This window comes from Hyphopichia burtonii (genome assembly GCF_001661395.1).
Source record: "Hyphopichia burtonii NRRL Y-1933 unplaced genomic scaffold HYPBUscaffold_7, whole genome shotgun sequence".
NCBI classification, from domain to species: Eukaryota; Fungi; Ascomycota; class Pichiomycetes; order Serinales; family Debaryomycetaceae; genus Hyphopichia; species Hyphopichia burtonii.
Window position 1 is genome coordinate 469,746 of NW_017963734.1, and position 27,423 is coordinate 497,168.

The 27,423-nt window shown below is 35.2% G+C and overlaps 14 protein-coding genes across 14 annotated transcripts; 7 read left to right on the forward strand and 7 right to left on the reverse strand.

Annotated features, from left to right (window-relative positions):
* Nucleotides 1-417: 417 nt before the first annotated feature.
* On the reverse strand, nucleotides 418-2,512 carry HYPBUDRAFT_227133 (uncharacterized protein). The gene has a single exon (XM_020223121.1). It carries the CDS (start codon nucleotides 2,327-2,329, stop codon nucleotides 731-733), a length of 1,599 nt encoding a protein of 532 aa, XP_020074665.1. The 5' UTR covers nucleotides 2,330-2,512; the 3' UTR covers nucleotides 418-730.
* A 1,292-nt stretch (nucleotides 2,513-3,804) lies between these two features.
* On the forward strand, nucleotides 3,805-4,536 carry HYPBUDRAFT_150238 (ribosylnicotinamide kinase; the record flags this gene model as incomplete). The annotated part of the gene is made up of 1 exon (XM_020220261.1): nucleotides 3,805-4,536. One exon carries the CDS (start codon nucleotides 3,805-3,807, stop codon nucleotides 4,534-4,536), a length of 732 nt encoding a protein of 243 aa, XP_020074666.1.
* An 18-nt stretch (nucleotides 4,537-4,554) lies between these two features.
* On the reverse strand, nucleotides 4,555-7,718 carry HYPBUDRAFT_13029 (ribosome biosynthesis protein; the record flags this gene model as incomplete). The annotated part of the gene is made up of 1 exon (XM_020219423.1): nucleotides 4,555-7,718. Exon 1 carries the CDS (start codon nucleotides 7,687-7,689, stop codon nucleotides 4,555-4,557), a length of 3,135 nt encoding a protein of 1,044 aa, XP_020074667.1. The 5' UTR covers nucleotides 7,690-7,718.
* Nucleotides 7,719-8,353: 635 nt separating this feature from the next.
* HYPBUDRAFT_89706 (uncharacterized protein) lies at nucleotides 8,354-9,130 on the forward strand (the record flags this gene model as incomplete). The annotated part of the gene is made up of 1 exon (XM_020223850.1): nucleotides 8,354-9,130. A coding segment is annotated over one exon (777 nt), but the record flags the coding sequence as incomplete, so codon positions are not given.
* Nucleotides 9,131-9,891: 761 nt separating this feature from the next.
* Nucleotides 9,892-10,380, forward strand: SNP3 (Sm-like protein). Its single transcript, XM_020219394.1, has 2 exons — nucleotides 9,892-10,191; nucleotides 10,256-10,380. The coding sequence occupies exons 1-2, from the start codon at nucleotides 9,927-9,929 to the stop codon at nucleotides 10,279-10,281; spliced, it is 291 nt and encodes a 96-aa protein (XP_020074669.1). The 5' UTR covers nucleotides 9,892-9,926; the 3' UTR covers nucleotides 10,282-10,380.
* On the reverse strand, nucleotides 10,314-10,903 carry HYPBUDRAFT_153838 (uncharacterized protein). The gene has a single exon (XM_020221757.1). It carries the CDS (start codon nucleotides 10,893-10,895, stop codon nucleotides 10,422-10,424), a length of 474 nt encoding a protein of 157 aa, XP_020074670.1. The 5' UTR covers nucleotides 10,896-10,903; the 3' UTR covers nucleotides 10,314-10,421.
* A 1,641-nt stretch (nucleotides 10,904-12,544) lies between these two features.
* Nucleotides 12,545-14,197, reverse strand: HYPBUDRAFT_158447 (glycolipid translocation protein; the record flags this gene model as incomplete). The annotated part of the gene is made up of 2 exons (XM_020222371.1): nucleotides 12,545-13,920; nucleotides 13,954-14,197. 2 exons carry the CDS (start codon nucleotides 14,195-14,197, stop codon nucleotides 12,545-12,547), a joined length of 1,620 nt encoding a protein of 539 aa, XP_020074671.1.
* A 206-nt stretch (nucleotides 14,198-14,403) lies between these two features.
* Nucleotides 14,404-15,471, forward strand: HAP31 (Hap31p). Its single transcript, XM_020221758.1, has one exon. The coding sequence runs from the start codon at nucleotides 14,624-14,626 to the stop codon at nucleotides 15,407-15,409; it is 786 nt and encodes a 261-aa protein (XP_020074672.1). The 5' UTR covers nucleotides 14,404-14,623; the 3' UTR covers nucleotides 15,410-15,471.
* Nucleotides 15,472-15,635: 164 nt separating this feature from the next.
* On the reverse strand, nucleotides 15,636-16,920 carry HYPBUDRAFT_13034 (uncharacterized protein; the record flags this gene model as incomplete). Its single annotated transcript, XM_020219425.1, has 2 exons — nucleotides 16,826-16,920; nucleotides 15,636-16,769 (listed from the first exon to the last, which is right to left on the reverse strand). Exons 1-2 carry the CDS (start codon nucleotides 16,868-16,870, stop codon nucleotides 15,636-15,638), a joined length of 1,179 nt encoding a protein of 392 aa, XP_020074673.1. The 5' UTR covers nucleotides 16,871-16,920.
* A 441-nt stretch (nucleotides 16,921-17,361) lies between these two features.
* On the forward strand, nucleotides 17,362-19,455 carry HYPBUDRAFT_113516 (tRNA (cytosine-5-)-methyltransferase; the record flags this gene model as incomplete). The annotated part of the gene is made up of 1 exon (XM_020218976.1): nucleotides 17,362-19,455. The coding sequence occupies one exon, from the start codon at nucleotides 17,362-17,364 to the stop codon at nucleotides 19,453-19,455; it is 2,094 nt and encodes a 697-aa protein (XP_020074674.1).
* HYPBUDRAFT_153841 (uncharacterized protein) lies at nucleotides 19,387-20,306 on the reverse strand. Its single transcript, XM_020221759.1, has one exon. The coding sequence runs from the start codon at nucleotides 20,287-20,289 to the stop codon at nucleotides 19,555-19,557; it is 735 nt and encodes a 244-aa protein (XP_020074675.1). The 5' UTR covers nucleotides 20,290-20,306; the 3' UTR covers nucleotides 19,387-19,554.
* A 123-nt stretch (nucleotides 20,307-20,429) lies between these two features.
* On the forward strand, nucleotides 20,430-21,678 carry HYPBUDRAFT_153842 (uncharacterized protein). Its single transcript, XM_020221760.1, has one exon. The coding sequence runs from the start codon at nucleotides 20,482-20,484 to the stop codon at nucleotides 21,640-21,642; it is 1,161 nt and encodes a 386-aa protein (XP_020074676.1). The 5' UTR covers nucleotides 20,430-20,481; the 3' UTR covers nucleotides 21,643-21,678.
* Nucleotides 21,679-21,985: 307 nt separating this feature from the next.
* Nucleotides 21,986-25,381, forward strand: PIM1 (ATP-dependent Lon protease; the record flags this gene model as incomplete). The annotated part of the gene is made up of 2 exons (XM_020222372.1): nucleotides 21,986-22,190; nucleotides 22,410-25,381. 2 exons carry the CDS (start codon nucleotides 21,986-21,988, stop codon nucleotides 25,379-25,381), a joined length of 3,177 nt encoding a protein of 1,058 aa, XP_020074677.1.
* A 201-nt stretch (nucleotides 25,382-25,582) lies between these two features.
* Nucleotides 25,583-27,196, reverse strand: HYPBUDRAFT_113907 (uncharacterized protein; the record flags this gene model as incomplete). The annotated part of the gene is made up of 2 exons (XM_020219005.1): nucleotides 25,583-26,286; nucleotides 26,476-27,196. The coding sequence occupies 2 exons, from the start codon at nucleotides 27,194-27,196 to the stop codon at nucleotides 25,583-25,585; spliced, it is 1,425 nt and encodes a 474-aa protein (XP_020074678.1).
* Between the last annotated feature and the right edge of the window lie 227 nt (nucleotides 27,197-27,423).

Genomic DNA, 27,423 nt, shown 5'->3' on the forward strand with positions numbered 1-27,423 from the left:
TCGATGAAGTTTGTCTTGGACACCATCTCAATTGAAAGCTCACCGGGAGGATGGGTAGCTCTGTTCATCATTTGAGGGAATAAACGAACTGCTTGTATTGTCATCTAGAGAAAACCTGACTGGGATTTCCGACATGGAGCTTACAGTATGGGTAGAAGGATTGCTGTAAGACTGCAGCACTATTTCCAGGTGAATGACTCGGTGGTAAGTTCTGCTATAAGGAAGTTCCAATACTGTGAGTATTTCTTCACAGATGGTATCGCCTGACTAACACCGAGACTACGGGGCTACTCGATGGCTGCCCTGACTATACAGCTTTGCGAACATAAGGCTTGTGCTAACCTGTAGCTTTCAGCCTGACGACCCGGATATTTTAGCCAATAGCCATTTGGTTTGGATCAATGACTAATTTGTTGCAGCAAAGAGGTTGTCCAGATCTTGTTTGCAGCTAAAACTCGTGACAAGACATTAATAAAGAGGAAGAATGTGAGTCATTGGCAGGATTACAAATGATTGCTTATTTACGAAGTGTCTATTAAGATGCTATAATGGGTATTAAATAGAGTAAGATAAAAGAAAACCGCAATATGGATAAGAAGTGAATAAATAATCAAGGCAATAATGAAAGAAATATGTAGAAATGAAATAACACGAAAGAACGTAAGATAGAATTTCGAGAATAGAATGAATTGAAAAATATTCATGAATCGTAGAAAAAGAATAAGTAGAATCAATTTGATTTATCCTTGTTAGTATTATTATACTTTTTAGCAGGAGGATTTTTAGGAGTAGTAATCATAAAATTGATATTAGAAGATTTATTGGATTTATGCTTTTTAGTACTTTGGGAATTTGAAGGAGTGGGGGCAGAAACAGGAGTAGGAGCAGTGGTTGGAGCAGCAGCAGGAGGAGGAACAGGGGTAGTAGACGTTTCTTCTCTTGGAGAAGTGTTGGACTCAGGAATAGACGTAGCTCCATAAGGGATGGGGATCTGAGGGTACTGAGAAATCATCATACCTGGAGGAGGAGGAGGGGGAGGCCCAGACATGATGTATTGAGGATGATTTTGGTGGGAGGAAGGGTTTTGGTTTGAAGGAGAAGAAGCAACATAATAGTATTGGGGAGCTTGTTGAGGGACAAAATTACCGTGTTGATATTGGGGATACATATAAGGTTGATATTTTTGAGAATACGGAGACCCCAAGACAGTGGTGTGGTTGTCACCTTGTTTTTGATCTTGTTGTTGCTGTTGCTGTTGTTGTTGTTGTTGCTGTTGCTGTTGTTGTTGCTGCTGTTGTGGTATCCCTTGAGGTGGAACTGGAGTATAATAAACCGGATAAACAGGAGCTTGAGTTTTTTGTTCGGGAATATTTGGCAGTTGTTGTTGCAGATAAACTGGTTTAGCCAAACTAGTAGAAGGCGAGTTATTTTTAGTGATACTCTCCTTCATATCACTTGAATCGGACTCGGTGCGTTTATGATGAATGGGTAAAGCATAGGATTTATCAGGGGATCTTATTGGAGAAATGATATTTTGAGGTTGATTAGAAGGAATAGATAAAGACATACGAATATTTTCAGCCGTTTCATTAAACGAAGGTAATTGACTTGTTTCCAGATACTTTCTCTTTATTGAAGTCTTAGGAGTGTCAGGAACTGATTTTTCTTTTAAATTTTTCAAAGTAAGTTTCAAATGGTCAAGATTATGATTTTCTTCATTTTCATTTAAGAAAAGAAGCGGAATCAATTCTCCATTAATATTCATGGATTTGGCCACCTTTAATAATTCAAGAATCGTCGAGCCAAACTCTTGTTTCAAGATAACTTGTCTTGTTCTTTCTTCTTCAATTTTCAATTTCAATATTTCATTCAAAGTATCAGTATGATAAGGCCAACTTGATTTTAATGTAGATAATGGCAAATCCAAAATTTTGGCAATTGATTGATCAATGATATAATGTTTATCTGGTTCCTCGTCTTCTTCAATCGATTCAAAAGATGGACTTAAGCCTCCTTCACTAGTTGGACTCGTTTGATCCTTAGCATGTTTATCATCTCCTTGTTTGATAATTTGCTCCAAAGATTGGCTATTCATCAGCGAATTGTGTCCATAGTGTTTATATTTTGATCGATCAATATTAAAGCTCTTCAAATTGGATAATAACTTGGAATTTATTGGTGATGTCTTTTTGTTTTTCAAAGGTGGCGACGGGGTCTTACTAGTTTTGGGTGCTGATTTATCCTTTGATGTTGTTGAAGCCGTAGTCACCGATTGATGCACTGAACTAGGTGATGGCTGTGCCCCATCAGTAGACTGAGGCGTATTCATTAGATTAACTAGAGATAACAACTTGAATAGTGATTTATTTGCTAATAGAAGACGTTTTCAAATAAAATTTGATGTTAACGAATGGAAATGTTTAATGCAATCTTCCTTCTACTTGAATAGATACATGGATAAATATTCAATCCCAATGAATATACATAGTAAAAGAAGAAACTACACCAGCAGGAAGATTTTATGGGCAAATAATCTCTTTAATATAATCTTCCCACCCATTGCTTAACTTACAATTTGAAAAACTACCTATTTTAGTTAATGAGTAGTTTTTACGAACAATGCGCAGCTTTAGGCACAAAATAATTGCAGCAATTTTTTTTTTTTTTTTTTTTTTTATTTTCAGTTGTTGTTTTATTATTGTTTTATATGTTTTTTTGGCAGTTTTTCCATTTGCAAATTACTGCTTTTCGACATAACTTCACTAAGGAGTTGTTTATTGTATCAAAGTAATACTTTAGGAGACTGATTTGGGATCATTTCATGTATCCTGGATATAACGGACTGATAAAATATTACACCTGCTTGAATTTTCTGTGTTTCTGCTGCTTGATGGTAACACAACCTTCGGATCAAGAAGTTGAAGCGAGGAAGAGCTGTTTGATCTTGGTTTGACCTTGGTTTGACCTTGGTTTGAGGGAAAGTTAGACCGGGACTTTTAGTTGGGTTGAAATTAGTAATGGTGCACTTTATAATGCGCTATACCCAGAAAGGTAAATATTTGTATACCCAATTGTGAAACTCATTATTCTGTTTGTCTTGTTCCATTGACTCTGTTTCCCCTATGTAAATTCGTTTCTTTTTGTAGACAGGTCAAAGGGTCTCGTCACTTGGCTCTGGTCTAACCGTTGATATATGGGCAGGTTTTCGAGGTGGTTTATCATATGAAAAGTCTAATCCTCGAGGTGAAATCTGACATACCCCCTTGAAGGCCAATGTTGCGTTCTGACTTCCTTTTTTTTTTTTTTTTCCTTTTGTCTTTGAGCCGGGTGATTTTATCTGTCTTGCTTCTTTCTTATGGCTTGTCCTTGATCTTTGACTCGCTTCCCGTTGTAAGGAGAATGCTCTTCTGCTCAAACTTGTTGGGTTTTTTTTCTCATCTTTAATCTCCTCTCTACGGAGTTACCAACGAGCACTCTTTGTCCTTGTGAGCGATCCTGCCTCAGAGTATCAAACCCACTAGGTCCACAATAGCCTATAACAATAGTAATCAAGTCAGTGAATGCTGCTAACTGGAAAATTTCCTATTTAGTACATCAAATCAAAATCTCAATATCATTGCCTATTCGGGAGATCTCATCGAAGGCTGTATGGTGCACGGGTCTGGTGCCTCGCTTACCCCCCTCCCCCACCAAAAGGTTATTTGCCAAAAGCGAATAATTTCGTTGGGTTTTTTCACTTTTGGGTCTGGATTGGCATTTGCAACCTATTCTTTTTAAACTATACATTCATCTCATCTTACAGAAATGTCGACCGCAGCTTCTCCACATCAGACAATTAAGTTTCAACAGGGCCAAAACATCGTTCTTATTGGCTTGAGTGGACCTTCTTCATCGGGGAAAACCACCGTTGCCAAAGCATTAACTTGTTTATTTGAAAACTCTATTCTGGTTCATCTTGACGATTTCTATATACCTGATGAACAAATTCCAGTAGACCCCATTCATCAAGAAAAAGATTGGGATTGCCCGGAGGCAATTGACTTTGATAAGTTTGTCGAGTATATTGAAAATATTAAAAAGGGTATACTTAGCGAAGTTAAAACTTTAGAGTCAGACGTGACCTTGAAATTGTCAAAGGATGAGATAAGTGAGTACAGACGAAAGATACCTTCGACTCCCGATACGTTATACGTTTTCGTCGATGGGTTTATGCTATTCCATGACCCGGAGATTATCTCGTTGTTTGACTTGAAATTGTTCTTTTATGCCAGTTTTGACACTTTGAAATATAGAAGAGAATCAAGATCCGGGTACAATACAGAAGCTGGCTTTTGGGTGGATCCTCCAAACTACTTTGAAAATATTGTTTGGCCCCAATACGTGAAAAATCATAATTATCTCTTTATTGATAACGATGTTAATAAAGAGCTCAATACATACGCAATAAAAGATTTGGGCCTATTAAGTTATCAAAATGAATCGAAAACTACTTTAAACGACTTGATTCAATGGTCTATTGATTCCATTCTTAACTAAATTATTATACAATTATATTTACTTTTTGGATTTTTTGGATTTCTTACCAACTTTATTCATTTCACTTTCATAAATATCATTGGCACTTTCAGTTTGTTTTCTCTTGTTTTTACTTTTAACACTAACCACTCCTTTATCTTTCACTGCTTTATTTAATGATTTACCTGCAGTTTCAAATTCGGCATCATCTGCAATTGCATATTTATCTAAATTAATTGCGTTGATTAACTCTTTTTGTTTTAATTTCAATTCATTAACTGCTTCATCCCCAGCATTATCTAATTCTTCTTCTAAATCTTGCTTAATCTTTTCATAATCAACATGCTCAACTTTACCTTCCATTTCTTCAACATGTTCATCTTTATATTCTGGCATAGATTCTTCATAACTTTCTTTTAATACATTTCTAAAATAACTTGAAAATTTACGAACAATCTTGGCAAACATCGCCATCGATTGATTAGATGGTAAATTTAATTCTTTAGATATTTGATCCATATCTTTATGTTGTAAACCAATAGCCAATAAAATTGCGGCTTGAACCGATGATAAACTAACATCATTTGATGTTTTCTTATTGAAATATAATTGGGAAATTAATGGTAACATATCAACTATAACATGATAATCTAATAAATTATTAGCATATGAATCTAATCTTTTCAAATCAAATGGTGATAAAATTTCATCTAATCTACTTCTAGTTAATTTGTTAACAGTCTTATCTTCTTCTCCAGCTTCAATTGATTCAATTATATTAAGTGCTTGTATAGATGAAAACTTCTTAAATTCATAAGATAATAATTGTAAAAATCTTTTATGGAAATCTTTAGAAAATTCATTTAACCAATTGGATTCTCTATTTTCTAATACATGTAACATTACTGAGGTATGTTCACCAGTCAATTCATTAGCAGTTTGCCTTAAATAAACTGGTACGAATCCTGAACGTTTCCAAAATTTATGTAATTGTGGAGTTAAACCATATGATACCCCTAAATAATGTAAATAATATGGTGCCTTTTCGGATAATTTTAATAATAATGGTGGTAATGTTTTAGCATCTCTTAATTTAATTTCATCCTTTAAAGATGATTTAGATATTTCTTCATCGGTTACTCTTGTAAGAGTATGATCATTGATTTCATTAGATTCACTAATATCAGTAAATTTACCTTCGTAATAATCTTTTAATAATTCTATAGCTCTTGAACCATAACCCATACCACTATATTCAGGATTAGTGGCAATTCTGACAATTCTTGCTCCTGATAATGAAGCAAATTCTTCATCTTGAAATTGTTGAGAAATTAACCATGGAATTAAATCACCACCAGCTCTTTGACCTCTTGATAATGATTTACGTACACTTTCTTTTGAAATTTCCCCTTCTAATGCTAATTGAACAACACACAATGGATCAGGGATTCTATTATCACCTTCTTCAATTGGTGGTAATAATACAAATAATTGATGAGCTGGTGCATCACTCATTAATTGTAAATCGTTTGGAGAATTCTTATAATGAGATGCAACGTATAAGGCCATCATTTTTTGTAAAAATGCTTCAGAAACTGGATGGTAGGAAAATAAAGTATCTCTATTAACATAAAATAAATTACACTGAGATGGGTGAGGACAACCTTTGGCAGCAAATTTAGAATTCTTCGATAATGAAACATCTAAACATAATAATTTATTTAACCATTTTTCGATTGGATCACCAGGTGCATATCTAATTGGTTCATCCAATACAACTTCTCTTAAAGTTCTACTATAATTTTCTGGTTCAATATTTGATTTAGAATCTCTTGATATGACTGTGGTTTGAGTATCATTTTTATTGGAATTGGATTGATCACGTAATTGTTGAATCAATTTTAATGATAATGATCTACCAGTACCTTCATAACCATTAATAGTTGAAGCCATGAAAATTAAATAAGGACCCATTAAATTTTTAACGACTGGTAATGGAATTGCAGCAGCTTCATCAATAATAACCAATTCAGCTTGACCTAAAACATGATAATCATTTGGAGCAATATATTGAATAGTTTGACGATGATCTCTTTTAACATCAACTCTAACAATGGCCTTATTGAAGGAAGGATTAGTTGATTGAATAATATCATAATCCATGTGCTCAGTATAACCTAATGCATCAAAACCTTTGAAAACAAATTCAAACAAAGTCTTTAAATTTTCTGGAGAAGGAGAAGTAACAAAAATATTGGAATAACCATGACTTATAGCAGCAGCCATTGCAATACCCAATGCCGCGGATTTACCACGGCCTCTACCAGCAGTTAAAGTAACTGTGCTTCTTAAAGTTTTTTCTGAAATTACATCAATGAAGGTTAAAATTGCTTGAGCTTGATTAACTGTTTTTGATAATCCAACCAATGAACCAGCTGGTTGTACATCAGCCAAACTTTCTTTCAAATCGACCAATTCTTTTTGCTTTGGGGGTAATTCGTCATCATCTTTTGGAGGTAATGGTTTAACATGTTTACCACCCGAGATTGGTAAAACATTTAATTCATCATCAACAACAAGACAATTTTCATTCGATCCCAACGATAATAAGAATCTTTCGTTGAATCTGGCAACAACATCATCATGTGCCTCAGTTCTATAACGAGAATGAATATCCATAGTCATAGTATATAATTGTTTTAAAGATTGCATTGATTTCAAAAGAATAACAACCAATCCACCACCTTCAACAGTTTCAATGGTTCTTGCCAATAAGTTTGGAGTAATTGCTTCAAAATCTTGTAAGATACACATCCCATAAGTATTACCTAAAATTTTTTCGGTTTCTTTATAATAAACATATCTGATATGTTGATTTGAAATAAATGCTTCAAATGGGTCTTGATCGTTAGCTTCTCTAACCCCTCTCTTGATATCCTTCTTTATCTTGGATTCTCTCTTTTGTCTATTTGAAGTGAATCCCAATAATTTCTTTTTATATGCCCATAAAACTGATTTATTCATTTTTAAATCAGCAGACATCATCAAATAATGTAAATTAGGTAATTGATTACGGGCTTTATCTCCCACAATAAAGAAGAAACTTCTTTGTTTTTCTTGCACACCATTACGGATAAGCGATGGAATACGTGCGTCAATAGCCTTCTTACCCATTATACTATGTTTCTAGCTTGTATATCTCTATAGAAAGACTACTTGAAAATTTTAAATATGGCCCATCGTTAAAAAAAATTATAAGTTCAATAGATGAGTCGTGCGACTGCCACACAATCAGAACTAAAACTCCGTACACCAACGTTCAAGAATCTCAAAAATTACATATAGCAACTGCAAAAAGAAGGTTAGTAAGAATGAAACGGTTCAAACAATCGTAAAAGACCAGAGCTACTCACTGGCGATAGTACTTACCAATATTCCTTAGGGATTACGCCGGGGAGAGTGTTTTGCAGCCTCAGATAAGCCCATCAGACAGTTTTTTCGCTGCAAAAAAAGGTTCCTTCCGCATTTTTTTATTTCATTTCTGTGGAGTTCAAAATTATCAACTTTTTCCAACTTCAATTTTTTTTATCCATTTTCCATAGCAAGCGGCTAATTCCAACCTAGAGATTGGGTTAGTTGTAAGTATTGGGTAGGGTTTAGTTTGTTTTTGGTATCAAAGAAGCAGGGGCCAGATATTGAATGAAGAAGCAGCCTTGGAACAATGCCAAAGGTGAAAAGAGAATTGAGCCTGTCCATGGAAGAGAGCGAAAGTGAATCAGATAACTCATTCCAGCCGACTAACTCTAGCGGAACAAGGACGAAGCGAAGCAAGAGTCGCCTGGACAAGAAAAAGAAGAAACTTGCGCCACGAAGTAGTCTTCAATTTAAAGTAGGACCGTCCTTTAGTGGAACTACTCATTTCCAAACGTTATATGCCAGTTCCAGTAACTGCACTATAGTTCCAAACATTAGCGCTCGAGTTGACCGAGGGTTTGACAAGCTTGATGGAGAGTGGGTTGGGTATAAGCGGAACTATTTTACTTTGGTGGCGGCATTTCAATTTAAAAATAGTCCCGAAGACTTGATTGAAAGAGAGACGTTCTATATTATAGAAGATGGAATCCGCGAAGAAATTGAATGTTTTGCGCTTAAGTTGGTTGCAAAATGCCACGAAGACGAGACCCCAGTACCTTTGGTTCAACATACAGCGAAAAGAGATCGAGGTCCTCAAACAGTTCCACCAATATATCCGGCAATTCCAAGCCATTTACCTCGGCACGAAGTTATCAGAGAAGTTGCCAATATTAGAAATAATAATAAAATTGATAAGTATAATCAACTTTTTTTCGCTCCTGATGTTAAAATGGGAAATCAAGCACCAATTGGATCTATTTTAAAAACGTATCCTGATGGGATTGAAGTTGCCAAAGTTGCCAAATATGAACGGATCCAATTCTCAAGTTCCGAATCCCATAAAAGAACGGCAATGACCAACAAACACAGTATTTTAGAAGTTCAACTCGTCGCAGTATTAGATAATGATGATGAAGTACTATTGGCTTCTACTAAAACACCACCGTTAGTTGTCAGAGGTAGGTCTCCTTCAAATTATCACATTGCCCGAAAAGAAATGTTAGCAAAACAAAAAGATTTAATACAAACCTTTGACTCATTACCTAACGGAGATCTTAACCCACGTAATTATGAAAAAGAATACCCTTCTAATAAAATTAATGAAATTATAATAGACCCCCAGTTCATTTCTTCTAGTATAAAGGAAACTAAAAAGACGTCTAAACGGAAACAAAAAACCGGAAAGAAACCAATGAGGCAATTAGAATTAAATGATATAAATAATTATTTTGAGTTATTGACAACAGATTTCAATGATAACGTAACCAATGATGATAACTTGGTTGATTTCATCTATACCTCCGATCAAGAAAATGAAAATGACTATTTATTTCAATATAATAATCTCATCAATGAATTCCCAGAGAAAACTGATTATAACTCAGAAGAATTTATTGATATGAACTACATAATTGATACTGCTCTTCCTCCTAACGATGCAAGAAACGTCGGCTTTGAAAAAAAGCTTACAAAATCTAACTTATCAAAGACAGTTCCTCGTCAAGAAGTTGATGATGTTTTCGAAGAATTTCAAGAAAACCTTCTCAGAGTACAAATGGAACTACAATGCTCCTCAAGGGGCTCATCAATTGCAATATAACTAAGTATTTTATATACGTATGTGCCAGATATAAGATTCGTAGGCGATTACATAAGCGCACGGAAAAAACTAAAAAAAAAAAAAAAAAAAAAAAATGAAAACTCGGTGAGCAAGATGAATTCTAAATGACTAGGTATTCACAGTTTTAAGTTCACTTGCAAGCGTCAATCCAATAGAAATGTTGTTTTTCAGTTTTTTCAAGACTCTTGTTGATCAAGAAGTCACAGTTGAGTTAAAGAACGATATAGAAATCAAAGGTGTCTTAAAATCCGTTGATCAATACTTGAATTTGAAATTGGATAATATTTCTACAGTCAACGAAATCAAGTATCCACATTTAAAAGCCACCAAGAACCTTTTCATAAGAGGATCCACTGTTCGTTATGTCCACATGAATCCTAATTCTGTTGATTGCACCTTATTACAGGATGCATCTAGAAGAGGTATGTTAATATATCATATTATCACAAACGGTTTTTTTTTTACTAACAAAATTTACAAATATAGAGGCTTTAGTTCAATCCGCTAAATAAGCGAACTTAATGTTTCCTTTTAACCATTAATGAGTGATGTGCATTACTTGTAAATTAAATAATGTATTTATTGTACTATAGTGTTCTTCTTTTGAAGCGAAATATACATTTAGATTAGTTTCAAATGGATGTAGCTCAATTCAGGTTTCAGAATTTAATCTCTTGAAACATCTAGCTCGCTGATGGCCTGGTTTGTGACAGTAAGAGCAAACTCTTTTGGACTTCCCATTGTTATTTAAAGGGGCATGCTTTTTATATGTATGTGTTTCATCATCTTTTATTCTCAACTGCTTGAATTCTACTGAATCTTCAAGTAAATATTTTAACTTCTTTTTCGGTATTAGTAGATAGTCGGATTCTTTTGATTCGTTATTCCATATTTCATGATCGCAGTTGGGACAAGTCACTCTTTCATTGATCTTATTAAGAAAATCTCCATCTTCAATACTTTCCAATTTGGTCTGGGGTTCGTCTTTTTGAATCATCTCTATATAATCGTTTATTTGACCTAATTTCTGGTCATAGTTTTTCTTTAGACTTTCAAGCTCCTGGTTTTTTTGGTTGATGAGTTTAGCCAACGTATCCACGCTTTTCAGCAACTCCACAATCGACATATTTCAAACCGTTACCTTTGTCTTGATGGTTCCATGAACTTTGAAGATTGAATAGAAAAAAAAAAATTAAAAAAAAAAAAAAAAAAGAATTGAGCTTATGCAGGACAAATATCCAATTCAACATATTCATGGAACCATTACATGGCTAAAGGTGTCAAGGTAAGCCTAAAAAGTCGTATTTACCAAGAATTGAGAGTCTCCAACAGCTACTGTTTGGTGTCTAGAATTCTTGTGCACCAATTGTAGATCTGTGGTCCTGTCATTAGCTGCTGCATTTCACGCAACAAGATTATGGAGATGAAGTAAACGATTATCAATATTTGACTCATTGGCCATGTTTTGCAGTCCAGCTGAGTCCACATTTAATGCTGGCTTTTGATTCATCGAACGAAATAAGTAGTATTCGAATCGGTTTGATGTTCTCGAGTCTAGACGGATGTCTTGTTGTGGTTCAGCTATAGCCTCTTATTCCATTTTGCTGGAAAGACTGTTGTTTAGCAGCAAAATTGCGAAGTGACTACTTTAGCGAGACTTATATTAACGTTCCTATTAACTAATGTGTTGCTGCTGACGAAAAGTTTGAAAAGTAGTCCAAAGAGCAGGATCAACCCGATAGCAAATAGCGTACTGAATCAAGACGCTGGTGATTATTAAGGATATTCTCAGAGGTACAGAGATATTATGTGTATACTGGTGTACGATTTCCTCTTATAAACGTTTGTCATTAAAGTATATAGTTATAGCAACAGTAAGTGCTCGTTGAATATCTCTATGATTCTTCTTCTGACAACGTTGGCGTTTATGTGAGTAATATTTATCGCCGTCTAGTAATTGAAAGCGTATGACTGCAGAAAGGGGATATCACTAAGTGTGAAAACTGTGTATAGATAAGGCTATAATCTACACATAACCTACTAAAGGCTTTTAATTTTTTGTTGGTTGCAAAAAACACATTTTGATCCAGTGGCCAATTTTCAGACACCCAAGCAAAAGTATAAGGAAAGTTGGCAGCCAGCATCAAGCCTAGGCTTTTGCTCTTCACCAGCAGCGATTAGGAAAGCAAAGGAGATGAAAAAATCACCGAAAGTTGCTACATTAAGTGTTTTTTTCTCACACTATTTTCCTTTTCAACGTTGATTGAAGTATTTTTGACCTATTTATGTATAGTGCTACGTCACTAAGTAAAAAATACCTTGGAAAAGCTGGAAATGAAAAAATTAATTTTCATTATTTTATAAAACAAGTGAAGTAAAACACTCCCAGGAATGCTAATTTGCGAAAATTCGTTGCTGTGATGGCGTTTGGCAGAAGTGCGCTGTTTGTGTGCTTTCTTGTCTTTACTACAGACGAAGTGTCCGGGTCGATCCCTGCGGTCGGGTTTCTGGGGATTCGAGTAATCAATCCTACCAGATCCTAGCAATGAGTGGTGGTATCACTCGAGGGAAGAAATTCAGCACAGTTCATCACCCGTGGTGGAGGCGAAACGGATGGCATCTTCTCTGGTCTTGGTAGGGATTTGAAAGCATCTGGTGTTACGACTCCGATTCTTTCTTTTTGTAAATTTTTGAAAGTGTAATTACAATTATTGGAATAGCGTAGTGATGATTAGTCTATTATATTACTTATTTTGCTAGTAGATATTTAATTATTTAGTCTTTTTTGAATTTACCTTTGACCATTGCCAAAGGTTCTTTGAGTAATGCTCTTTCTTGCACCAACATGACAACGAGACACAAGAAGCATACTATTGCACTTTTGATAAGGTCGATGGAAGTTTCAGAATACCATTTTTTCCCTAATACTATCCATTGAATCGACTGTGCTGATAATCCGAGTATAACACAACTAAGTAGCTTATGCAAGACACTCACAGAACTTATTTTTATACTATTTTCAAGATAAAACTTCTTAATGAAGGTCAAACAGTATAAGATTCTTAAGGCCATATTAATGATGTTAGCCAAAATCAAGCCACTAATTCCCATTTCAAGATAGCTGATGAAAAAATACAGAGCTGCAAAAACGGTGAGAGCCAGAATTGACATGAAGAATGAAAATTTATTGATGTCATGCTCGTTAGCACAGCTGCTGAAAAATGCTTCTAGAATACCATTGAAGGCCATGAAAGGAATATAAAGAATGTACTGGGGGAATATTTCAAAAATATTGGAGTCATTCCAATTTGAAAGACGACCACCAATTAAAAATCGAAGTAAATATGATGCATTTGTAAAACCACCCAAACAAATTAATACCGAAAAATTAAGGTAAAAAATGGAAAGATAGGTCATTATCTCGTGTGACTTTTTGATGCTATCATTTGACTTGTTTATGAAAAGCTTCGTAAACAAAAGCCTTAATGATTCTTCAATTGGTTGTAATAATAAACGGGCAATGATAGATCCGTAATTTGTCATAACAGAATAAACTCCTTGTTCTGTAATTGTACATAGATAGTTAATCACGAGCTTATCGCCTTCTGTAAGAAAATGTTTAAATATCATTTGAATGAATATATTTAGCCATATCTTGAAAACTTGTTTATCCAAATAATAATATTCTCCTTCAGTAGAGTGAATTCTACTAATGAAAAGAGAATTGTTCTGTTCATTATCTTGAAAGAAGGAGCTTTGGTATAAAACGAAAAGAGCCAAAGAATAAGCAAATTGACCCAATGCAAATGCCAAAACAGCCAATCCTTCAAATGCTTTTAATGTTGAGTATTTCTTCCCAAAGAATACAACAGAAAATGTAACAAGACATCTAAGGGTCACTGCCGTGCTCTCGAACTTTGATCTTCTTTTGAAATTCAAATTGAATTGGTTAATGGCATAAATTGGTTCCAACACCAATTCCAACAAAATCAGTAACACAATGCACGTTAATATATAAGCACTGAAATCCAACGAATAAAGAGCTACTTGGAAAGTTTCGGTTTTATTTTGTAAATAGAACACCAAGCCCGTAATTGGAATACCAATCATCAAAGGAAGGTACCCAAAATTGATAATACTTTGTAAAACACCTCTTCTGGTACCAGATTCAAATGAATTGCTACTCTTCTTTTCATCAATGACATTCTCAGTCCTCTGAATTGACAACCTTTCCCCTTCCCGACTGAAAAACAACACTGTAGACAACAAGAACTCCAAATACGTAGCAACACCAAATACCTGGGGGGATATGAGTCTAATCAACAACTGATTCAATAAAAACGTCGACAACTTGGTAAATACCTGGGTGAGCATCAAAAACGATACTCCAGTAATCGAATGCTGGCCACTGGCATCATTAGTTGCCATTCTTGGTCTCTGCTGTCAATATTACCAATAATGCCAAAGTCCTTGATGTCTTTAGTCGACTCTATACGTGTCCCATCATTTACAGTTTAGAAGAAATGTACAGTTTCAAAATAAGTATTCTCAAAATTATCAAAACCCATTTTTCACCGTTTTTTTCAGAGAACGAAAACAAAATTAGCCATTAGTTGTTTAGCTAAAGTAATATACGCATTTACTAAGATTATCCAGCCTACTATTGGCTCTTTCGTTGATATACAAAGTGGAAAATAAAATAGGACAGTCAGATTTTTGTTGCCAAAACAGTTACAGTTCTATAAGGTGAAAAACTCAAAAAAAAAAAAAAATAAAAGCATAGAATTCCAGTAAGCTGAAACTAGAACAGACTTTTTAGAAAAGTGCCAGTGAAAAGAAAATCAAGCAAGTAAAATGGATGCTAATTCGCTAAACACCCACGATGTTGAGTTGAGAGAACAAGATCGATGGTTACCCATAGCTAATGTTGCAAGATTGATGAAAAATACCCTACCACCGAGTGCAAAAGTTTCTAAAGATGCAAAAGAGTGTATGCAAGAATGTGTATCGGAATACATATCGTTTATCACTAGTGAAGCAAGTGATAGGTGTTTAAGAGAGAAGAGGAAGACCATAAATGGTGAGGATATATTATATTCAATGTACGACTTGGGGTTTGAAAATTATGCCGAGGTTTTAAAAATTTATTTGGCCAAGTATAGAGAACAACAAGCTTTGAAACAAGAACGGGGAGAAACAAGAGCGTCAAGAAAGCAACAGAAACAACAATTGAAAGATCAAATAGAACAAGAACAAGAACAAGAACCGGCTTCGGACCAACCATCTGAGGAGCTTGAACAAGATCCAGAAGCAGAAGTAGAACAAGACATTGATGGATCTTTACATGAAGAACAGCATCCCAATGGGCTCACACCCGATAAGGAATCAGAACAATCATATATGAACCGAGAAGAAAATGGGGTTGATGAGTACCAAGAATCAGAGAAAGACCAAGTCCAGGTGAAAGATGAAAAAGACCAAGAGGAGGACGAGCAGAATAACGACGAGGAGTCTAAGACCATGGTGGACTCTAAGAGACCCAATAACATAGAAGAATTATCGAAACGATTAACGGGCGATGAACCAGATATAGATACTTTAACCGCAGGTATAACGAGTAGTAATGAGAACTATTTTTAAAATTAACCATTATTTATTTAATTTAATTTTCTGTTTAATACAACTTTCAATTCTACAAATGACATTTAAATTTTTTTTTTTTTTGACAATTAATATACATTATTATTACTAGAATAAGACTAGGTTGAAAAGAAATACAAGCATTAAAAACCAAAAACCATAAACGATGAACCACATCGACAAGAATTGAAGATAAAATAAATAACAAAATTAGAAGGGCAGATACTTAAATTTTCTTTCTGCAAATAGGACAACAACTTGAGTAGTCAATCCAATTTTTCAAACAACCATAATGGAAAAGATGATTACAATTTTTCAAAACCCTAACGTCTTTACCATGATCGGTTGAAAACTCTTCAAAACAAACAATACACTTATTTTGATTTAATAATGAATCATTGGGAGGAACAAGTAACTTTTGTAATTTGAATTGTCTTTTTTTCAAATCCACCAAACATCTTGTTTTCAAGATTAGAACTCTTAAACTTAAATAGGATGAAGGTAATATATGTAATGGGAAAGTGTATAAATATAAAAAAATGACTGAAAAAGTACAAGTCATTGAAAATCTTAATAAATTTACTAAAAATTCACAAATGTAATTTACTTTTAATTTGAAATCACACCATTTTAAAATTTTCAAATCATTATATTGATGTCTATCTATTAAGCCATCGAATTTCCAATATTCATAACAATTTAATCCATATTTTATACTAGTTAATAAGATTAACGGGAATAAATTCAATATTTCGAATCCAAAGATTGCAATCAAAATATTATTTTCAATGGTTACGGAAGATAAATGATTATACATCACCTCTTGGTAAAATCTATAAGCCAATAACCCATCAATCAAATTTAGTAAGATTAACCCAGTTGCAAACCTTATAAAAGGTAAAATTTTAGGTTTGGTTCGATTAATATAAAATATTGAAAATGCTCTATAAACACTTAAGTAATGGAAACATTTCAATAATAAAACAACCAAAAATAACCCACCAAACTTAATAAGCTCATCCTGGATGATAAAATCAGAATTCGATACCAATCGAGTGTTATTATGATAAAATATAATAAATCCAAAGAAAAACTCCCATAGCGTATAATTTACCTTCTCTTTCAAATTCTTTATCTCATTACTGGATAACTTACCAAATATTGCCCATTTCATAAATTTAACCGTTATAAATAAACTTATCAAGATAAAATTTAAAATCTTCAAATTGAAAATTGGTATTGACGACAACGAAGTGAAGTAACCACTCACATAGCTACTCAACAAAGGTGTCGTCTTAAGTATATGCGTTTCCTCCAACTTCAACCTCGTATAAGCAGTTATCCCCAAGAAAGCACTTATCTAGATTCAATCTTTGTTAGTATTGGGTCCCAAATATATTCCACTCGTATACATACAGCACTGTATCTGATTTTCCGCCTCGCTGAGGCCTCCAAAACCATCGTTTATTGACCTCTCCTCTGTGCTTGTAGCTACCACTGAACTATATTGGAATCAGTTGCTTCTGATGCCCTTGTAGTTAATTTTAGTTGGCTTATTGTTAAAGTCACATTCCTATTGACTTTTTTTTTCGTTTTGTATGGGTTTTTTCACCTTTATTTGTTCTCTAATTTCATGTCCTTTTCAGTCCCGATAGTGCTGAAGAGCACTTGGTATGAAAGCCACTCCCATTCCGATAAGAGTCACCCAGTTTCTTCAATGGTTTTCGAACTTGGTCTTATAAAAGTTGGGAAATCGTATCTTTGCAATTACTCTCGTATGATACTTGAGCTTTGCAACAAACTGGAGTTAGCGTAGATAATGATGTACGGGTTTGCATCGCGAAGAGCTGAAAAAAAAAAAAAAATGAAAATTTACTGAAAAAGCTGAATCGGTCGAGTGAATGCTAGTGAATAGATTGGCTAGATCACTGATATCAAGTATACTAGTTAGTATGGGTAAGAGAAACGCCAGAAGAAACGGGAAGAACTTTGGGAAACGTGCCAACGACTCTGGACAAAAGGATTCCCGAGACGGATGGAGCGAGTTAGTTCGTGAGAATGAAAAATGGGAAAAGTACTATAAAGCTTTGGGGATTATTCCAGAAAACGAATGGGATGATTTCAAGAAGCACTGCCAAACCGACTTGCCATTGACCTTTAGAATCACCGGGTCCAGAAGCCACGCTGATGAAATTAAGGAAAACTTCAAGCAAAACCATGTATCAAACATGGCCAAGATTGAAATAGAAGGAATAAACATTGCACCTAAGAATATTGCTTATTACCCTAACAATTTGGGATGGCAGATCGATGTGCCAAAGAAATTGGTTCGTAAGAATGTTGAGTTTGCTAAGACCCAAAGATTTTTGGTGATGGAAACTGAAGTTGGTAATATTTCAAGACAAGAAGCTGTTTCAATGATTCCACCATTATTGATGGATGTCAAACCACACCATCATGTTTTGGACATGTGTGCAGCCCCTGGTTCCAAGACTGCTCAATTGGTTGAAGCATTACATGCTAACGACGAACAAGAGTTGGCCAGTGGGTTTGTTATGGCCAATGATAGTGATTACAAGAGATCTCACATGTTGGTTCACCAAGTTAAAAGATTGAACTCACCAAATTTTGTTGTTGTTAACCACGATGCTTCCATGTTCCCAAGATTGAAATTAAATGGAGCCACTGATTTTTTGAAATTTGATAGAATTTTATGTGATGTGCCTTGTTCAGGTGATGCCACCATGAGAAAGAATGTTAATGTTTGGAAAGATTTTACTTTTGGTAATGGGTTAGGTTTACATCCTTTACAAGTCAAAATTTTGAATAGAGGTATTCAATTATTGAAAAAAGGTGGTAGATTAGTTTACTCAACTTGTTCAATGAATCCAATTGAGAATGAAGCCGTTGTTGCTGCTGCTTTACGTAAATGGGGGGATCAAATTAAATTGGTTAACTGTGATGATCAATTACCGGGTTTGGTTAGACGCAAAGGTATCAGTGAATGGACTGTTTATGGTAAAGACTTCAAACCAAGAACCAAAGAAGACGATGACGTCGCCGATACTGTTTTCCCACCTAATGAAGAAGAAGCTAAAACTTTCGGTTTAGAAAATTGTGTTAGAGTGTATCCCCACTTACAAAACACTGGTGGGTTTTTCATTACTGTTTTTGAAAAAATTGACACTGAAGCAGAAGCTAAAGGTAAAAGAGTTAGTGAAGAAGAAGATAAAGCAGCTAAAAAAGCAAAAATCGAAACTGCTAACTCCATTAGTTCTAAAAATGTTGCCGCTACTGCCTCAAGTACCTCAGAGGGTAAAAAGGAAAGATTACCAAGAGATTCTAATGAAGAGCCTTTTGTATTTTTGCCTCCTGATCATCCTCAACTTCAAAAATGTTTTGATTTTTATGATTTCAATGATAAATTTCCAAAAGAGTGTACTTTAGTTAGAAATGCTCAAGGTGAACCAAATAGAACTATTTACTACGTTTCACCAATTGTTCGTGCTATATTAACTATGGATGAACAAAAATTAAAATTAATTCATGCTGGTATTAAAGCTTTCACTACTCAAAGAAACGATAATGGTCATTGTCCATGGAGAGTTCAAAGTGAAGCTTTAAATACTTTGAAAAAATTCATTGGTTCTAATAGACAATTAAGTTGTAATTTAGAATTATTTAAATTATTATTAACTGATGCATTCCCTAAAATTGAAGATGTGAAAAACAAACAAATTGATATCCCATTTTCAGAAAAATTATCCACTTTATCTGATGGTTGTGTGTTTTTATCCGTCAAGAGAGAAGAAGGTAAAGAAGATTTATTTTTACCTTTATGGAAAGGTATTTCAAACTTAAACTTGATGGTTAATAAAAAAGATTCTCAAGAACTTTTATACAGAGTTTTCGATATAGAAACCTCCTCGAAAGATGAAGGTAAAGAAGCTGCTTATCAAAGAAAGGTTCTTGCTGAACAAGAAGCTCGTAAATCTGCTTCTGCCACCGTTTCTGCTTCTGAATCTGCTGAACCAGAAAATAATTAACCTCATTCTTCATTTCTTGCAATCATTGTTTGTATATTATTAGTACATATCATAAATTATACACGTAAATTATGAATAAAGTAGGTCGTAACAGTTTCATTATAATTCATCAATACTCTCATCCGAGATACTATCATCGCTGTGCATTTCATCTGACAGATTTGCATCCAGCCTATCAGAATAGCTATCCAGATCCTCAACAAACTCATCATCATCATATTGTTGCATGGGATCAGTTTCCGACTCATCATCATCTGAAACATCTTCTCCTACTTGTGGCGTATCGCTCTCTTCTTCAGACTCGCTCGATTCATCGAATAAATCAGCAACAAAATTTGGTTCTGTATTATCCTTTTCTAAAAATAATTTCATCACGTCGTCATCAATAAGATCGTCCACCCACTGTTCGACCAACATTCCCAAGCTTAGTAAAGCTGTTTCATCAAAACTCTTATGCATCAAGTGGTTGGCTCGTTCAACTCCTACCTTTTCACTGAAATAATAGTGTAATACTTTTAGTAACTCTGATGAAGGTAGTTGATTCTCCTTTGGAAACTCTTCACGAGCCTTGATGGGTATTTTCAAATTGCTTGCAGCCATATGCCCAAGAACATCATCGGGGGCCACAGGAATACTTCGATATAGAAACATTTCGTTAAAGTCAGGTGCTGATTTATCTAAGTACAAATCATACTTCCCTCGACCTCTTGGAACTACTTTATGATAAGGAGAGCGGAAAAGCGCGTCAAAGTTGAAATTAGCCTTTGGCCGAAGTTCTCCATTGCATACCTGATAGATATCTGTTGAGTGATACTCTTTTTTAGTGGAACTCATGGCCTTTGACCTAATTTAAATCAAATATTAGTAGGATTTTTTATTTCATATTTTTTTTTTTTTTTTTTTTTTTGCCTACTCACCTTTTGAGATGAAGTTATACGCGATAACTCCATTATTTGTTTACAAACAACAGGAGGACTTGATTTAACAAATAGACTTCACAAGCTCTTCTTATATGGTGATATCAGGATGTCCTGTGGAAGCTTGTTGGTTGAACGATCCAAAAAAATAGCTAGAATAAAAGAGATTGATAATGAAAACGAAGAAAGAAAGAGTTTGATCCGGTTGGCGATATTCAAAGTTGCATTATTGAATCAGATTCCAGTTGGTGGTGAAGAAGCTATCACCCGGGCAGCTAGTCCATTTGAAGCCAACAAGACCATCACCGAAAAGAATCCAGAGTATGAGGTGCTTATAAGTAAGTTGAAACAACAATTTTCTACCAAAGAAAAATTACACGAATCCAAAATCGATTCGTTGAACGCAGAGATCACCAAATTGAAGGAAGAGTTGAAGAAAGGTAAAGAGCCAAATAAGTATTCTTTGGGAAACAGGTTACCCAAATTGCTGGGTAAGCTTAAAACAAGTCTTAGAAGTACGATACATGATGATGCCAATAGTATTCTATCACCCATAAGGGTAAAACAGCCAGTAGAAACATTGATTGGAAAACCGGTGAAGGGAGAGTTATTCAGCTTAAATGAAGGGATCAAAGACATTCTTCCACCCGAAAAGGACGTCGAGAGTTCAGCAAAGTCAACTTATATGAAAACTTTTGACTCTTCATCCGAATCTCCTCTGGGGACTCCAGGACTTGAACCCGACTTCACCAAGAACAAGAACAAAAATAAAAGAAACGAAGAAGATCCAAAGCCAAAGGATAATGCCGACATCAGCGGTGATCTCGAAGCTCCCGAGGCCAATTCTACTTCTTTACTACACTCATTTGCTAATAACAGTGACCATCCTTCCGATAACGAAACTTTTGCCAGTGCCCAAATGAACGTTTCGTCTGGAAAGTCCTCTAGAAAATCTTCCGATAAACGTCCAACTGATCCACCTCCATCCCACGGAAAGAAAAAAAGGAAACTTCAAATTTTAAAGGCAAACGCATCCAAAATTCAAGTCTCCTCCTCTCTGGCCGCTAGCCAAGCAAGTCAAATGAATGAGGAACTTCAGTTAGAAGACGATATAAACTCATTGAACTATTATCATGATGACAATTTCAAAAATGACCCTACTAGTCCTCAAGTGACAAAAGACACTACTGTCACGGCTGACACCACCACCGTGTTCAACCAGCTGCAACTGCAGAAGAAAAAGAAGAAGAACGTCTTCAAAATAGACTAATATACCCTTTATATTCCACTAAATACCGTAGAACACCGTAATATTCTCTTATAAAGCTCTTCCTTTTGGGTTACCGGAGGACTGCACACAGAAACACACTCACTATAAAAATTTAGTCAACGAAAAAGTGAGATAATTGGATGGCAATTGGAAAAAGTCAAAGAAAAGGACTCTAAGTTTAGAGATTGTTGAGAGGGTTATTTTCAATTTTAATTAGTATTCGATTCTTGGTCATTAGCGTATAGATTTGGAAAGTTATCTCAAAGTATCATTGCTAGCGTTCCGATTTGAATAAAGAAAGAATTCAAAGTACCCGCCCAGGTGATTATTAATTACTAAGAATATGATCAGATCAAGAAGTTATCTTCGTGGAGTGATTTCAAAGAGATCTTCCACTAGTTTGGGCCGTTTGTCTAGCATAAGGTTGGCTACATCTGGTTCTGGTTATAATGAAGCCAAGATTGATGAATTGATTCAACTTCCATCTCATTTCCCTCGCCGGGATTCAACTCCATTTGCATCAAAAGATATTCAAGAATTTGTACATAGTGTTTCCCCTTCCTTATCTACATCTTGGTCAGTCTTGAACTCGACTTCATCGTTGGATAATCCTATACTATCATTGAAGAAATCGGAAACTGATGATGCCACCGTTCCTTCTGCACAAGAAGAACCTTCCGATAAAGATGTCGGGGGCGGAAAGGACAAAGAAGAACCCGAAAGCAATAAGAAGGACACTGAAATTGAAAAGGATTCGAGCGATTCAGCTGTAAGTGAGTCCAAGCTGTCTTCTGACGCTAGTCGTTCCTCTGGTGGTGCTAACACCCCACCAAGTAACAATAATAACAACAATAATAATAATAACAATAATAATGACGATGATGATAATAAACAGCTCTCTGTTAGCGCAGATACCGGTTTGTACCCTCCTTTATTAGCAATCCCAATGAAGGATCGTCCTCCTTTACCGGGTCGTCCATTCGCCATAAATATAACTGATCCAGAAGTTATTAAATCCATATATACCATCATTGATAAAAGGGAACCTTACTTTGTATTATTCCACGTCAAAGATCAAAACGAACCCGATACTGATGTGATCAAGACCAAAGACTCAGTTCATGAAATTGGGGTTCACTGTCAAATAATCAGACATACGACTCCAAGACCAGGAGTTTTCAATGTTTTAGGTTATCCTCTTGAAAGATGTCTGTTAGAAGAATTATCTTCTCCAGAAGATAGAAAACCTTTGACTGGCGAGCAACAAGCCAAAGTAACTAACGAGTCCTCAGGCGAAGAAGAAGGTTCAAAAGAGCCCAATGAAAGCATAGAAACTGAACAAGATGAATTTCCAACCGCTTATTTAAAAAATTTGAACGTATCTTATGCCACAGTCAAACCAGTTAAAGATTTACCATTTGATAAGGCTTCTGCTGAAGTTAGATCTTTGGTTGAATCTTTGAAAGCTTTATTAAGTAAGATGGGTGGTAAAAATCCATTGGAAAAACTTCAAGTTGCAGAAGTTACTTCCCTCGTTAATGATCCTCCTAAATTTGCTGATTTTGTTGTTTCAGCCATTCATAGTGAACCTAAGAAAATTCAAGAAATTTTAGAAGAATTAAATGTTGAGAATAGATTATCCAAGGCTCTTGATTTATTGAAAGTTGAATTGAAAGCTAGTTTAATCAAAGAAAACACTATACATAATTTAAGTTCAAAAGCTGATGAATATCAAACTCGTTTGTTTATCAAGGAATTCATCAAAGAATTACAGAAACGTGCAGGTTTAACTGAATCAGAAGAAAAGAAAACCTCAAAGTATGAAGAACGTTTGAAGCATTTGAAGTTAACAGATGAAGCTATGGAGGCTTACAAAACTGAAAGTGCTAAAATGGAAAACCAAAATGAACACTCTTCTGAATTAGGTGTCACTGAACGTTATTTAGATTGGTTGACTTCAATTCCTTGGGGTATTTATAGTAAAGATCGTTTCAATATCAAAGAAGCAAGAAAAATTTTGGAACGTGATCATTATGGTTTAAAGGATGTGAAAGAACGTATTTTGGAATTCATTTCATTAGGTAGAGTATCTGGTAAAGTTGATGGTAAGATTTTATGTTTAGCTGGTCCTCCAGGTACTGGTAAAACCTCTATCGCAAAATCAATTGCTGAAGCTTTGGATCGTAAATACGTTAGAATTGCCATGGGGGGTATTCAAGATGTTCATGAAGTTAAGGGACATAGAAGAACTTATATTGGTTCGATTCCTGGTCGTATTATTTTCGCTTTGAAACAAGCTAAAACTTCAAATCCTCTTCTTTTAATTGATGAAATCGATAAGTTAGACTTAAGTCGTGGTGGTGGTGCTGCCTCAGCCTTCTTGGAAATTTTGGATCCTGAACAAAACAATGCTTTTGTTGATAATTATATTGATGTTAAAGTTGATTTATCAAAAGTATTATTCGTTTGCACGGCTAACTATTTAGGTAATATCCCAGGTCCTTTAAGAGACCGTATGGAAATTATCGATGTTTCCGGTTATACAAATAATGAAAAGGTTGAAATTGCTAAGAGACACTTGATTCCAGATGCTGCAAAGAAAGCTGGTTTGCAAGCTGGTCATGTTGATATTGCAGATGATACCATTACTAGGTTAATTGAAAAATATTGCCGTGAAAGTGGTTTAAGAAATGTTAAAAAGTTAATCAGTAGAATTTTCAGCAAAGCATCTTTAAAGATTGTTGAACAAATCGAATCGAAAGAAGAAAAAGAAGGCAAATCTATCGAAGCTCCTAAGTCTGAAGAAAAACAAGAAGTCGCTAGTAAACCAGCTAAAGAAGAAGAAATAAGTGAGACCTCAGCTGAAAATAAACCTGAAGAAGTATCTGAAAACACTGCTACTGAGTTTGAAGCATCGGAAGAAACCAAAAAGGAAAATAAAGATGAACACTCTAAACAAGAAAAAGTTGAAGAAGTTGAAGAATTTGAAAAATTAAATATTCCTGATGATATCAAATTAAGTGTCACTACAGAAAACTTGAAAGATTACGTAGGGCCAGAAATTTATACCAGAGACCGTGTGTATGATATCCCACCACCAGGTGTCGCCACTGGTCTTTCTTATAGTACCTCAGGTAATGGTGATGCTCTCTACATTGAATCTATCCTTACACATTCTATAAGCTCTGGCTCTGGGCATGCTGGTATGCATGTTACCGGTAGTTTGAAAGACGTTATGAAAGAATCAGCATCCATCGCTTATTCATTTGTCAAACTGTTTATGTCAAAAAATTATCCTGATAATAGATTTTTCGAAGCAGCTGATATTCATGTTCATTGTCCTGATGGGGCCATTCCAAAAGATGGACCATCAGCTGGTATTTCATTCACTTCATCGTTATTGTCGTTAGCACTCAATCAATCATTACCACCAACTGTTGCTATGACCGGTGAGATTACGGTAACTGGTAGAGTCTTACCTGTTGGTGGTTTGAGAGAAAAAACTTTGGGAGCCAAAAGATATGGCTGTAACACTATTATATTCCCTAAGGATATTGAAAATGAATTGGAAGAAATACCAGAAGAAGTTAAGGAAGGTGTTACCTTCATCCCAGTCGAATGGTATCAAGAAGTTTTTGAAAAAGTCTTCCCAGATATCAGTCCAGAAAAGTGTAACAACGTTTGGAAAGAAGAGTTTGCTAAATTGGACGCAAAAAAACAAAATAAGAACAAGGAGTAAGCTTTCTTACCATTTCAATTGATGGTAACAACTATTTCTTTTATGTTACATGTCAGTTCCATATAATTTTTTTAACGGCATTCGTTTTATGTTCTGAATATAAAACGTGTAAATATACAATGTAAATACTATCCTATAAAAATAAAATCATCATTTTAATACTATATGTGTAAAAAGAGGATCAATTGAGCTTAAATAAATCTATTCATTATCGCCGTCTTTAGCTTCATTTTTTATTTTTGAGAAAAATGACCTTACCTCATCTTCAGTTACAAGTTTACCTTCTTCAGCGAAAGGTTTGAAAAACTCTCTTAATTTCGATCTGATTTTATCATACGCTTGTGCACCCTCGATTGCCTGTTCCTTCGGTAAGGACAGAAGAGCATCGGTTCCTAATTCCAATAAAGAACCGGTAGTAGAAGAACCATGATCATCATCACGAGGTGGTTCATAGATTGGATCATCTTCATAAAGGTACTTATTATTTTGTAGGAAATCAGATATTTTGGGTGGAGTTGCTTTATCTTTAGCTAATTCTGCCAACCTATTTCTGAAACCTCGAGCAAGAAAAACTGACGAAGGTACCTTTTCTGCTTCCTTAGCTGGAATCTCACCACTTTCGAGCTTTATCTTTTTAGCTTTAGGTTCGTTGATGTTTTCTGATGTTAATTGATCTTTATAAACACGATAGTGTTCTTCCCATTCTTTTAAACTTTCAACGTGGTAAAAATGAGGCATTGTAGTATAAACAGCTTTATCATCCGATATGAGGTATTGAAAGATATCATCAAAAGCACGGACGCATCTCCAGCATATGTACTGACCAAAATGACTAGGTTTAGGAAGGTAGTTACCTATAATTTGGGCATTTTCTATATCATGTTCATCGTAGTCATCATCATCATCTAACTGAGAAGTGTCACCATCATTGGTTTCACTTTTTTTGTTTTCTCTTGAAGCATCCCTAGCTTCTTGATTTCTTTCCTTTTTATCCTTTATCTCCTGAGTTTGTTGATGATTGTTACCATCCTTCGAATTTATAGCTTGTTGAGTTCTTTTTTGGGCTTTGGATGAGTCAGAAAGAGCATCTTCACCAGGGCCTGGAGAGAGTAAACGGTCTAGAAGGTTGACCCCAGTCTCTTTTTGAGCTTCATCCCGTTTATCATTTTTGTCGTTTCTTTGAGACACGATAAAACCTGGTTTATAACCAAGTAAACAATCTTCGTGAAACCAATCTTCACCGCATACAAATCCAAAGAAACACTGATGCATCGTAGCAGTTTCTTCCAATGGGTTATATAACTTTTCACATGAGCAGAAGTGGCCATCAAAGTTCTGGTTATAGGTGTTTGACAGCGAAGGTATATCTTCAGCAGGTAAATCCAACGGACGAGCCCTTGAGCTTCCAAACGAGGCTGACAGCGAAGACCCAGTACGGGGTTTTACCGAAGGTTTTTGATTACTTTCTTCAGCTCTGAAACGTAATTTGCAGCCTCCATGAGGAGTCTTAGACATTCTTGTAGTACCACAATCACAGACAAAATTACGTTTTGAAAATAGTTCAACCAATTCATGAGTTGAATGGCACTCAATGGAACATGAATAGCAAACCCCAACCTTGGTTTCATTCTCCTTGGAGCACGTCAAACACGAGAATACGTGCTGCCTTGTCTCTCCCTTAGTATAAGTACAATCATTAGTATCAAAAGGCATCAATTCACGAGCTTCTCTTTCTAAATCCACTTGATTTTGTATATAATCCACAGCAGTGACTGAGTTAGACTCACTAGCATTCGAGTCTGTCAGAGAGGTCATATTTAACTTATTATCTAATATAAAACAACTGAGTTTACTCCAGTATTCGTTGAATAAACTGAGTTTTTCAAAAATAGCAAGCAATAGTGGAGATATCACGGCTGGCTGATAAACTGCGCGCCCGTACACCACGGTAATCCATCGAACACAATTTCCAGAAACCTTGCCGTCGTTGGAAGGAAGCAATAGGACCATAAGCACATAGAAGACGGTAGGAGGGAAGGAAT